General features: G+C 40.5%; 1 protein-coding gene across 4 annotated transcripts in view; it reads left to right on the top strand.

The window, feature by feature from the left end:
• Window positions 1-8,488, top strand: part of LOC127582905 (F-box/LRR-repeat protein 20) — a 115,589-nt gene extending 107,101 nt beyond the window's left edge. For all 4 annotated transcript variants that reach the window (XM_052038551.1, XM_052038550.1, XM_052038549.1 and 1 more), the window contains one exon: window positions 432-8,488. In XM_052038551.1, the coding sequence (XP_051894511.1) occupies window positions 432-539 (108 nt within the window). In that variant the 3' untranslated portion in view covers window positions 540-8,488. The remainder of the gene's footprint in view (window positions 1-431) is intronic.
• Window positions 8,489-13,650: the final 5,162 nt, after the last annotated feature.

Raw genomic sequence — 13,650 nt, 5'->3', positions numbered from 1 at the left:
CAGGGCCAACTCCTCTGGTAGACTTCAGAATGGGACATTTTATATCTAGCTGAGACAGAACAGTTTCGCGCGCTCCTTCTCTCGCCCGTAAGATATTGCCTGCACCTCCCACAGTTCTGCAAGGGAGTGACAGCATTGGTTTTGTGCTCACATTTCTAGAGTGGGATTTAAACGCACAATCTAATAACTCTATTACAAATGCTTGTGGAATAGGTTCTGAGCTCAGTAATTCTCCAAAGAAGTCTACCTACCTTGCTGCTATTTAAGTGTTAACAGTAATTATGGCAGCAGCAAGTGTGTAAATGTGCACACAATATCCAAATTAACTGGTGACATTGAGTGTTAAAGGAAATGTTTGGAAAAAGACTGTGGCTAATTGTGTATTGTCTGATTTCCGCACAGTTTTGATCTGTCCTTTTCCTTAATTGCAGACACACTTACCCAACATCAAAGTCCATGCCTACTTTGCTCCAGTGACACCTCCTGCATCAGTGAGCGGTGGTCGCCAGCGTTTCTGCAAGTGCTGCATCGTCCTATGACACCAACTTTGTTTTGCCGAAATCTATTTAAATAGCATTGCAATGGAGACGATTGAACATGTCGTCAATTCTGATCCTGGTGCATTGTGAGACTGTACAGTAAGGGCTGTCCAATCACTGTGGCTATGACCGATCACATGGTTACCAGGCAGCACCTGTGATGCCCATGCCCATGGGTGCAGATATGTATTAGTTCTGTCACTGTATGATTCAATTCAGATTTTCCCAAGAACATGAATAATTTATTTTTTTGGATTTTGGAGAAAAAAATAGATTCCATGTATTGCAGTGGGGAGAAATCTTTACATACCCGCTTCTGAAAGATATTTTGCAACCCAGCAGCACACAAGAACTGTGAGACATAACCACATTAAACTGTGCACTAACCCTTTTGCCCACTAGTCTCTCTACATGGAAAAGGAAGGGAATTGTAACATGGAATTTGTGGCTCCTTTGACCTATAAAAGTTTTGCACAAGAGTTTATTGTTGGTCCAAAACCACAGCATATCTGTCATTCCTTCCATGGAAAAGAGGCTGTCAGATAGTATTTTAGGCTCTGCAGCTCACCATTTTGGTTGCCTTGCACAGCTTCTCCCATGCTACTGTCCTGCACTGTAGCATGGTTTCTGTAGCAGCAAGGTGATTCGTTTTATATTCTGAATATTTTGTTTCCTGTGAAATGTTTGGGTCAATTGTCTCTCCACCTGAACACATGGAGTATGGTTCCGCGGGTTAATGGATGCCTTCAGTACCACGCACAATTGTCCAGTGTTGATGTGTGAGTTGTGACTGTGTGTTGACATTACTGTTTTGAGCATGATTAGGGTTGGGGTGGGTGCAGTGCAATATGGTGCATTCTGTCACAATTCCATCTTCATTTGTCACATTTAGGTAGAATTGATGGATAGAAGTGTCGACCAGCAGCCCAAGTTGAAATTCCCTTCAATGATTATTTAGCTGAAGCTAATTGTATAACCCCTGGCGAACACTGATAGACTCGGTACAGATGAGGAATTGTACTTGGTTGGATGAACTTACTGAACCATTGGAGAACTGATGGGGTTTTCTCTTTGCTTGTTTACAAGAATGGGTGGATATTTTTTAAGCCCTATTAACATATTGTGCAATACAGTCAGTTTATGATGCATCTTAACCCTGTGTGTTTTGGTGTGTTGGTTCTTCACTGGTTCAGAGTATCAGAAGTGGTCAGTGGTTTTTGCAGTTCAAAACAATTCAGATATGAAATTATAGCATTTCTCTCATCTGCCTGCCTCATTCTGTGTAACCCAATGTCAAACAATCCCTATCTTGTTGCAGATAAAACACTACAAACCTACCAATGTGTACAAGTTCTGTTTTCAGATCTAAAACATGCCAGATGTTGGAGGGTTGGAGATAAATGTTAAGAATTAAAATGTGAAAACTGTAAAAGTCTCCCTTTTATTTTGAATGTTTTCAAATTTTTCATTTCAGATGTGGGAAAGAGTGAGGACTAAAGCAAATCTTTGTGTCCATGTATTCCTTCTTTATATTTTAAACTGAGCTTGTAGGAACTTGCTTGAAGTTCTGAGATCAGTTGTGCATTCCTGACTTATTATTGAAAGTTTCTTGAAAACATTCACTGATAAATGAAATTTAAGCATTTAACATCTTTTTAAAGTTTGACCTCTTGCCATTGGATCCATAAATATTTTAGTTTGTGGGGATCACTTTGATTTGAGATGAGGTTATACAAGGAAATGAGATTTGGGCTGGCCTTTGGAGGAGTAATTGTTGGAACTATCTCTGTGTTTATGGCTCTGCAATTTCATCAGGTGGCTCTGGAATCATTGTCATTTTAATTCAAGTTGCTTCTGAATGCAAAGGCACAATGGGTGGTAATCTGGCCTCGTCACATGCTGAATTTGCAATTTATAGAGGGAGTATGTTGGATTCTTCAGGAATTGAGTTCCATTGAAGCCAATGAAACAGATTGAGAAACTGAATACAATGTAGGGCCATCATTTAAAATTGCATGTTTAGTGCATGCAACTTATGTCAAATCTCTATCCCATTGTCCGTACATTATGGAATGGGATAGGCCATGGAATGTGAGAAAGTTATTGAACCCAGTCCCTCTTTTTAAGAAAAAAAATTTTGCAAATCAAATACACAAGAGTCAGTAACTGAGTCATTAACTTATTTATTGTTGTATATATCCCAACAGTTGTATGTACCAGATGGAAGTAATGGTAAAATGAAGATAAAAATTAGTTTTTCTGTGACTTGTCTGTTATTATTGATGTACGGGTTCCCTTTTAATTTATTTCTTTCCTCCTATGCTATTCAATCATTTTTTTTACAGCAAATTCATTAAAAAAAGCTAATTACCTTTGTGTCCTTTCCATTCATTAACACAGTTTATTTAAAAGAAAAATGCAATGGAAATTTGCTTAAGGCTGCTCCCAATTGGCTGCCATAACTTTGGCAAGAGACCAAAGCTTGAAATCTTCCACCAAAGGAATGGCAGCTGATCGAGGGAAGCAGTCAAGAAATTCTGGCAGAGCAGTTTTTTTTATATAGATTCTTTCTCTAGCTCTGCCGTTTCTCTAGCAGAGACTGTATTTTCTTGTTGCTTTTGACGTATTTTTGGGTTGCTTGCAGCTTCCTTTGCAACCAGTTTTCTTTGCTTCAACTATCGGTTCCTCTTTATTCTTCCCTTTTCTAGATATTGCCTATTGCAAATGTCTTTCAGCTGACTGCCTATTAAGCAACTGCTATTTGTATTGACAGCTGACTTGCAAGGACAGCTGACTTGCATGCCACATTCATAACATACCAGCAGAAAATGTTAAATGTCTGTGTGATTCAGCTTGCAACAACTTGTTATCAACTCTGTCTCATCCAATTAATCAACTTTTCCTCCAGTGGAAAAGTACAGGAGAATGGGTCAACACCTAGTTAAAACAAACATGACTTTGTCTGTAACCTGTATAACAACTTCCTGTATTCTTGGACTTGAATCGAAAATGAAAAGAGAGAATGCTGGAAATGCTTAGGTGGGGCAGCTTATATGGAGGGCGAAATGGCCAGTATTTCAGGCTAATGACTTCAGTTTTGATGAGATCAAGCTAGATGAGCACAAGGCAGGATTTGAAGTTTTGCTTGATCTGCTCAGTGATTTATTGGAATCCGATTTCTTAGTCTACTCAATGTCCTTGCAGGTTATCTGTATTTTGTCGGTGCCTTGGGATGCTTTACTAAAGGAGCTATATGAATACATCTTGTCTGTCCTTTGTTATCTCCAGCAGGCATCCACAGCCCATGGCCTTTCTGTCCATTCATCTAAAGCTGTTGACTTGTTTGCGTCTTCTGAGTAACATCCAGGGGTGAACGTCAGGCAGATTTGTAGATATCCATAGCTTACAATGGCTGTTGTCACTGATCTAGCCCTGGTGAGTCTGTGCGCTCCATCTTTCTCTGTGGCATTGTCTTTGGCATATCGTGAATGGATTTGTTGTCCTATTTGCCGTGAGTATTCCCTGTAGCTTTGTTGCTGTGGTCTGTTTTGGTCTTGATTCAATAGCCTGGCTAGAGTAAGGGAGACAGATTTAGATTATTTCTGGATGGAGGCTCAGAGCTGAAAGGCCGTGCATAGAAAAATGTAACATAGATGAAGGTCGTTACGTCAAAGTCCGTGCTAGCTGAAAAAAGCCATTAAGACCAATTCCCTCTCCAACTCTTCCTCTTTACTTTGGTGCATATGAAATGCTTATTCAGGCTCTTTAGTGATGAGGGTTTTGGCCTCAATCACCCTTCTAACCGTAAGTTCAATACCCTTATTCATGAAATGAAAATATTCTTCAACTTTCTTCTAACTCTTTCCGTCTACCTATTGCCTTAAATCTATGTCCTCTAGATGTTAACCTCTCAACTGAGAGGAATAGGTCCTTTCTATTAACTATGCAGACTTCAATTTTATACATCTTAATTAAATCTCTTCCCCCATAATTAAGTTAATAGCAGTCTGCCATGGAAATAGCACCACAATGGTAAATTTAGTGGATGTACCCATTATTGGTATCTAATAGATTTTGGAACTTAGCCATTTATATAAAATGAATTAGGCATGGTCCAACTCACTTGTAGGGTGTGAACTTTAGAAAATGCATCTTTGAACCAATCTAGCTTGGATTACTTAATTGAAACCAAAAAATATTCTCTTTATGAACCTAATGCAAAAAAAATGAAAACTGTGGTACTTGGCCAGTAGTCCATCAGGATCCTGTGATAGTAAAAAATTTTGGTGGGTCAGCTGTCCCCTTTTGGCTTATAATGTCGATGGGTACGTCTGCTTAGTCACAGTCAGCAAGCCTCACTACTGCACCCCAAAAATCAATTGACACTGGCCAATACTGAAGTGATGTTGCTGTATTGGACCAGCACCAACCTCCTTGTTTTTCTTCTTGGACCTGTCATACATCCCTTGGGGTTGAGCTTGTCTTTCGAACAAATGGGTAAGACATCCAAGGAGATAGCAGTAAAGTGTTTAGAAAATGAAGCACCAGAGACCTACTAGTCACCAACAATACTGAAATCCTTCCTGTACTTCAGTGTAGAGAGGGACGTTGATGATTCCATCTTTCAGGCACAGGGGACTTAAAAGTGAAATAAACTACAAAAAAAGATTTGGATATTGGCAATTTAAAACACAACTTTGGTAGAAGAGGTAGTTTTCCAGTTGTCATATGGCATATTAATATGATACAGTTGCGTTGGTACTAATGCAGGACCTGCACTGTGAATGCCAGCATTTGCCTGGCTTAGATGCATGTGTGTTAACAGTATCATAACCCATCAGTGCAGCTCGCTGTCTCTGTGGGTTCTCTGGCAGGCTGCAGTGGATCCTGATTCCAAAAGGTTATTTTTTTTCTGTGCACTTTAGGATGTTGCATTTCTAGTTTCTGTGTCTGCACATAGGATGTGGGTATTGTCAGCAAGGTCAGAGTTTATTGTTCATCCTGAATTTCACTGAGTGCAGTAGTGGGCTGTTTTGTTGATAGCATTTTTGTGACAAAGTTTGCTTGTTTTGGACATCACAGAAGTAGCTGAGAATAAACTCCGTTGTTGTGGTCATGGAGTCACAAACAGGCTAGTTTGAGTTTTTTTAACCAAGCTGGAACTTTATGACAATCACTACTGACAGCTTCTAGTAAGTTTAAATTTCCTAGCTGCTGTGGTGAGAGATTTGAACTCCTCTCAGAGCATTAGTCTATGCCTCTGGATTACTAATGTAGTAACATGACCACTCTGCTGCCACCCCTGTATCTCCGTATGTGAAGTGGCAATCTATATAATCTTTTAATTAAAATGGTTATAGTGTGCCACGTTTTTGTGAAGGGAGTTTCTGTCCTCCAGTGGTAATGTAGCTTCAGCATTGTGAGCTGCTGCTCTTGTTTAAGAACAAGCAAAGGTAAACAAAGAAAAGGTGAATAATTATATGGAATTGTTGAAAAATGGCAATCCAAAGCTTTTATCCCATTTTGTTTTGTCGTGTTGGTAAAAATAGTTGCAGAACTGGAGAGTTTGGGTGAAGTGGCCTTGTGGTGGGTTACAAAGTATTATAGAACAGCTTCCATGTACCCTCTCATCTGATAAAGCTTTTTTGCATAGCTGTGTGAACATTATGGCTTGCACACTTTGCAAGACTTGAAGTACATTTTTTAAAAATGATCTTTTCAGTTCAGTGTTAATTTGACAACTTTCTGATCACTGTATCAGAACATAATATGCAACATTGCATTGATACAGCAGAGTGCTCTGCTGATAGGACTGATAAAGTATAGTATCAAGTTAATGTAGCAGTTCTTAATTGTGATTTGCCTGTACTGCACTTTATGCAGGATACACATTTGCTCACAGTTGAAGTTACACAAATTAGTCCAAGCTACTGAGTTGATTTTAGTCCTGGTCTTCAACCAGTTGAATGTTTGTGTTAAATCTCAGTTGTCCAGTATACCCTGTATTCAGCATGGTAGTGATCTTCTTTGGGGTGATGGCTTGGCGTTCATCTTTAGGGCATTTGAAGGTTAGACATTTTAAGCTCAGGCCAAGTTATTTCGGAAGTGGGGGATGGTTGGCCTGATTTGAGAGAGTGCAAACCACTTAACAAAGAGTATAGTTCACTTCCATTTTTTTGAAATAACTAGTACGTTTGTTTTGGAGCCTACTTAAAGCAAAATCTAAAGTTAATGTATTCTGCACGATGACTGCAACTCTGTGTGCAACTTAAAATATGAATTTTTTTTAGATATTGTGTGGAAAATGTAAGCATTTACTGATTTTTTTTAAATCCACTTCAAACTTTTTCAGTTGTTGGGATATTTGAAGTGAACAAATTGATACAAAAAATATCTCAATTTTCAAATGAAATTAAAACTGGATTAATGAGAAAAGCACTGTAATGTTGATTGGGGCCATCACAAGCATAAGCAGTCAATGCTGCTGCCATGAAAAAATCTTTTAGCTTGTGATTCTAAAGGTATGATTGATCCCTGTCTAGGTTCTTGGTTGCTTTAAGTTTCCAATTCTCGTGTTCAATGGAATAAACTAGTTTTGTTCCTTTTCTCCAGCACTCATTTACCCCCCACCATAAATAACCAAAAAAAAACAAAACTAGATGTTACGTAAAAGAATTGAGTTTGATTGTGAGAGGTCGCCACTAACCTGCAGAGGCAAAATGGCCACTTAGTAATCCAGCAGGACTTGAATCTTTTTGGCATGTTGGGTGGGGCGCATGAACAAATGGAAGTCAAATTTAAGATTATAAATTTAAGGCTTCTGTCAGTACACATGCAGATATAGGCAAACCTCAACTCTGGTACAAGCTTAACAAGAGGTATCGAGTGCAGTAACAAGCAAATTTGATAATGCAAAGAGGATGAAAGTGTTAATCTGATCAGAAGAAAAATGATCACGTTTTTGCAGCTCCTGCATAATCTAAGGAGCTAAAGCATTGATTGTTTTAATATGTCTAATGAAACAGTGCAGTTCATTTTATTTATGCAAGGTAAAAGCTACTTGAAAAAAAAATCATTTTAAGAATGTACATATTTTGTAAAAAGGAAGAAAAATCCCAAAAAAATCTATAGGGTGATGTGCGGCCTTAAATTGTCAATCATCAGGATTATTCTGTTTATAAATTATGTGAGGGATTGAAGTGATTAGTTATTGAGGACATGATTCCTGACACATTTTAGTCCCAATACCACTGTCTTGAGGAGGGGATGCTGCACTTCAGTGATGTCAGTGGTTGGAGCATATGTAAATGTGTAGAACTATCCTCTCAATTGTTTTTAATGTGTTTGTTCCTCAATGAAATGAGAATTAAATGAGCTGCAGACAAACCAGGTCCAGCGCAGGCTTACACTGGGGCCTGTAGCAAGGTGATGTTGAAAGATCATTCCCTATTGCTAAACTGAGTGAGATCATAAGGCCCCTCCTTCTGTGTGGTGTGTGAGGATGTGCCTGGTGGACCATCCATGGATTGGCTGCCAAAGTAAACCTGTGATTTTAAAGTCTGCTAATTTTGAAATCTGATCATTTCCATGTGTAATTTTCTGAACAGCAGATTTGAATTTTACTCCCTTTTGTTTTTGTCTTTTTGTATTTCATCAAATTTCAACCACTAAAATGAAATGAAGGCAGATAGCTGTTTCATTTCTCAATACCAAGAGGGATTGGGTCACTGCAGTAGAGTCTATTTAGGCCTTACCAATGAGAAATAATCTGACAATTTGTGTTTCAGCTTTAAAACAATGTGTTACATTTAAATGTTACATTTGATAAATAGGTTGAAATCTTGTTAAATCCCTATATATATTATATATAAACCTGTGTTGTACATACTGTATTCCAATTATATTGTAATCTGTGCTAATATTCTCAAACACTGAGTGTTCATAATATAATGCCAATGTATTAAATAGTGAAGTATTTCCTTTACCGTGCCTCTGTTTCTTTTTCGGGAAAAAATCTTTTTGACTTAGTAGCAATATAATAATTGACTAATTCTTTGGGTTTAAAGAATAAAAGGCAAGAATTTGGTTTTCCAATCTTGGCATCAGTCGTTTGAAGAGCTTGAAGATAAAGTATTTCTGCTGCTTAGAGCAATAATCCTGAACAAGATGCAAAGTGTTGAAACAGAGAACACTTAGACGCCAGAGACGCAAAATTCATAACCTCCATTATGTATGTATTATGTTTAGATCTGTTCGGATCTCTCTCAACCCCTTTGGACTTCATGAAGAGCCCAAATAGAGAGAAACTATTCCCATTGGTGTAAGGGTCAAGAATCAGCAGAGGGAGAGTTGGTGGACAGAATGGTGACCTTTTGTTCTATGACCTTTAGGTTCTGTGGTCTTAACACAGTTCCTGATAGGGATGTGGTGTAGACCAAAATAACTGCTTGAGCAGCCAGGGTGCTGTTGGAACTATTGGTATGGAAAAAATTTGGCCCAGGAGCAGATTGCTGTTGACTGCCTTGACATTGAATAACAAAGCTGGGAAGTGTATTCTGTATCTTTCCACTGGCATTCTTCACCAGAAAAGTGACTAGAAACAGAACGGTGAATTTGATTTGTACATGCATTTACTGATCTCTGCTGGGCCTCAAGCCAGAGTTAACAGTTCTGCTTTCAACTGAACCATTCCTTCCATGTTCCTCCACAATGCCTATTCTCTCTTCATTGATTTGCTTCCTCTCTACCTTCAGGAGGGTAGTGTCTGCAGCTCTTTTCCTAAAAGCCAAATGTTTTCTCCAGCTCTTACCCAGTATTTAATCTTTCACTTGTAGTGCATTGGCAGACATCAAGAGGCACTAGAGCTACAGAGATTGTTTGTTGGCAAGAGGGGAAAAAAACTGCAGATGCTGCAAATCTGAAATAGCATTGCTGGAAATGCGCAGTAGGTTGAGCAACGTCTGCACAAACAAAAATGGAGTTAATTTTCAAGGCTGAAGACCCTTCATCAGAACTGAGAAAGGGAAAGCAAGTTGGATGGATGTGTATGTAGAATGACTTGGATGTAAATATAGCAGGTATGATTGGTAAGTCTGCAGACGCCATGAAAGTTGGTGGTGTGGGTAGTGATGAAGGTTGCCTAAGGCTGCAGTAGGATATAGATCAGAAGGAAAGTTGAGAGGTGCATTGGCAGATGGAATTTAATCCCAACGAGTGCAAGGTAATGCATTCTGGGAAGTCAAATGGGGGTAGGGCATATACTAAATGGTAGGGTCTAAGTAATGTTGATGAACGGAGGGACCTTGGGGTTCAAGTTCATTGTATTCCGAAAGTGGCATCACTGGTAGATAGGGTGTTGAAGAGAGCATATGACATGCTTGCTTTTTATAGGTTCGAGCATAAAATATAAAAATCGGGAGGTTATTTTGCAACTTTACAAAACTCTGGTTAGACCACACTTGGAGTATTGTCTGTAGTTCTGGTTGCCACACTACAAGGTTGTGCTGGAGAGGGTGCAGAGGAGATTCAGCAGGATGTTGCCTGGATTGGAGGATTTTGGTTATGGGGAGAGATTGGATAGGCTGGGTTTGTTTTTCCTGGAGGCAAAGAGGCTAAAGGGTGATCTGATATAGAAGCATATTAAATCATAAGAAGTGTGCCTAGGGTAAATGGTCAGAATCTTTTTTCCCCATGTAGTAGTAACAAAAATGAGGATTTAAGGCAAGATGAAGGAGTTTCAAAAGGGATTTGAGGGGAAAGTTTGTTTTTCACACTCTTGGTATGTGGAACTCGCTGCCAGAGGAGATGGTGGAGTTGGATGCAGTCACTACCTTAAAGGGACATTTAGACAACACTTAAATAGGCAAGGCATAGACAGATGCAGACCTAGTGTGAGCAAATGAGATAAATGGAGCTGGGCATAAAGGTCTGCATGGATGTGGGAAAGAGATGGATAGAACAAAGGGGATTTCTTTGAAAGGATGATACCTGTCCTACTGCAGGGATAAGCTATAGATGGCTGTTTGATTAATGATGGTAATTAGAGCTTGGCCAAAGCAACATAATAGCTATAAAATGATGGCTGTTAGACCACATAAAGGAATGTATAAACTGCAAGTTGCAGCAGATTAAGTGGTTCTAATGAAGTGAGGAATGTATTACAGATGGATACCTCTACAGCAGAGCTGGCTAGTTCTGATACAGATAAATTCAATATAGGGTGCAGAAGGCTGCAACGTGTCCAGAAGGAAGATGAGGTCTGTTCCTCAAGCTTATGTTGTACCTTGTTGGCCTTGTAAATGGTCAGAGTGAGAATGGGATGGCAAATTAACAAGGCAGACAACAGGAAGCTCAGTCACTCCTGCGGACTGAATACCGGTGCTTTGCAAAGCCATCACTGGATCTGTGTTTTGCTTTCTCCATTGCAGAGGAGACCACATTGTGAACACTGAATGCAGTAAATTAGATTGGAAGGAGTGCAAGGGAATTGCTGCTTCACCTGGAAGGACAATTTGGGTCACTAGATGGTGGAAAGAGATGAGCGTTGCATCTCATGCTGTTACATGGGAAAGCGCTGTGAGAATTGGGATTTGTTAGTGGGACAGAAGAGTGGACCAGGGGATCATGAAGGCAGGGGTCCAGTTGGAACACTAGAAGGAGAGGGGATAGGAAGATGTGTCTGGAGGTGGAATCTCATTGAAGTTGGTGGAGACACAGACTGCAGGAGCTGGAATATGGAGCAACAAAAAAATGCTGAAGGAACTCAGCGGATCAAGATAAGATATCTTTATTAGTCACATGTACATCAAAACACAGTGAAATGCATCTTTTGCGTAGGGTGTTCTGGGGGCAGCTCACAAGTGTCACCACGCTTCCGGCGCCATCATAGCATGATCCAACTTCCTAACCTGTACATCTTTAGAAAGTGGGAGGAAACTGGAGCACCCAGAGGAAACCCATGCAGACACGGGGAGAACGTACAAACTCCTTACAGTGGCCGGAATTGAACCCGGGTTGCTGGTGCTGTAAAGCGTTATGCTAACCGCTACACTACCGTGCCTGGGAGATCAGGAAACATCTGTGGGAAATAGTCAACGTTTTGGGTTGAAACCCTTCATGTGGTTGGTGGAACGCACACAAAATGCTGGAGGAACTCAGCAGGTCAGCCAGCATCTGTGGAGGGAAATAAACAGTCGACGTTTCGGGCTGAGAGCCGCCTTAGGACTGGAAAGGATGAAGGCATTTTGTGTGCGTTGCTCCAGATTCCAGCATCACAGCATCTCTTGTGGCTCTGTGGTTGGTGGAAGTTGTGACGGATGATTAAATGCAAAGATGAGGAGCAGGGGATCTCTACTCTTGATCTGTCTAGAAGAGAGGCTGGGAACAGGTGTGAGAATTAGATGAAATGCTGTAAAGAGCTCTACAGACTGTAGAAAAGGTGGAGATGTAATTCAGGAAGACAACATCTCAGGCACTTATGTGATAAGTCTTATCATCAGTGCAGAATAAGTGGGAGAACGGAATCAAGTCCTTACAGGAGCAGGATGGGAGGAAGTCTAGTCGAGATAGCTAGGAAAGATTGTGGTCTTGTAATGGATTGTTGTTGCTAACCTGTCCCTGAGATGGAGAAACAGATTCTGAACGAGTGAAGAGACAGATGGACAGAGATGAAAGTGAAAGTAGGTGGAGATTGGTAGCAAATGTAATGAAATTTTGAGACCAGCGAATTGAGAAGTCAAATGGTGGAGGGCATTCAGAGGTAAGTAGGAAGGGACTGGACTAGGAGGAAAAGATGGGGGAAAGCTATGAAGAGATAAGTTGGGAGGCAAGAATGGGCTGAAACATTGCACGATTGAGGAACAGTATCTCATCTTCCAGACTCTATCGAATTCTACAATCTCAGGTAATCCACTTTCTCTGTTTGTATCAGAACTGGCCAGTGCTGCTCTGTGTCACCAGTCTGTAATATTGGCTCAATTGTTCTCTCTCCATTAGCATTGTCAGGCATTTCCTGCAGCTCTGCATTTCACAGCTTTCACTTTGTGTTCTCTCACTCTGTCCTCATTAACCGGATGACTTCATCTACAGCTTATCCCCACAGCAATCCTTGTCAGATATTTGCTTCGCCCTATATCCCTACCTCACTCTCCAACTTAAAACTATCTTGGTTTCTCTCCTTCCCAGTTCTGAATGAAAGATCTTTGATTTGAAGCCTTACCTCTGCTTCTTTTTCCACCATTGCTGCCTGACCTGCTGATTGTTTCCAGCAACTTCCACATTTCTTTGTTGAAGGGTTTGTTCCTAAAGAAGCCAGTAGAAGAGTGACTCCTGTTTGGGAAGGCCCCCAAATCTGGAGCAAAGAAAGAACTGGGAACGATGTAGAACTTTGCAGAACTGCCAAACCACCACAGACAATTAACTTGCTGGAACTGTAAATAATGTCACTAACTTGCATAGGCAGGGGTTTTGGAATACCTACACAGCAACTAGATTGGTAGCTTATAACCATAGGTTAACAAGTATGATCAACTTTTATATCATTGAATCAGGAAGGCAAAACTTCTGGAATCATTTAGTCCTTGTTATGGTAAAACCATTGACCCTAAGATATAGGAGCAGAATGAGGCCATTTGGCCCATCAAGTATGCTCTGCCATTCAATCATGGCTGATTTTTTTTTTGATCAACCCCATTCTCCTGCCTTCTCCCTGTAACCTTTTAACACCATCCCCCACCCCCCACCCCTGCCTTACCAATCAAGAACCTATCAACCTCTGCCTTAAATTCACCCAATGACTTGGCCCCCACAGCCCTCTGTAGCAACAAATTCCACAGATTCACCACGCTCTGACTATCCTCCTCATCTCAGTTTTAAAGGGATGTCCCTTTATTCTGTGGCTGTGCCCTCAGATCCTAGACTCTCCTGATGGAAACGTCCTCTCCACAGCCACTCTATCCAGGCCTTTCAGTATTCGGGAGGTTTCAATGAGATTCCTCCCCCTCATCCTCTGAACTCCATCGAGTACAGGCCCAGAGCAATCAAATGCTCCTCATACATCAAGCCTTTCATTCCTGGGATCATTCTTGTGATCCACCTCTGGACCCTCTCCAGG

This window comes from Pristis pectinata, chromosome 25 (assembly GCF_009764475.1).
Source record: "Pristis pectinata isolate sPriPec2 chromosome 25, sPriPec2.1.pri, whole genome shotgun sequence".
NCBI classification, from domain to species: Eukaryota; Metazoa; Chordata; class Chondrichthyes; order Rhinopristiformes; family Pristidae; genus Pristis; species Pristis pectinata.
Note: the sequence above shows the minus strand (reverse complement) of the source record. Positions and strands in the feature narration are given on the sequence as shown.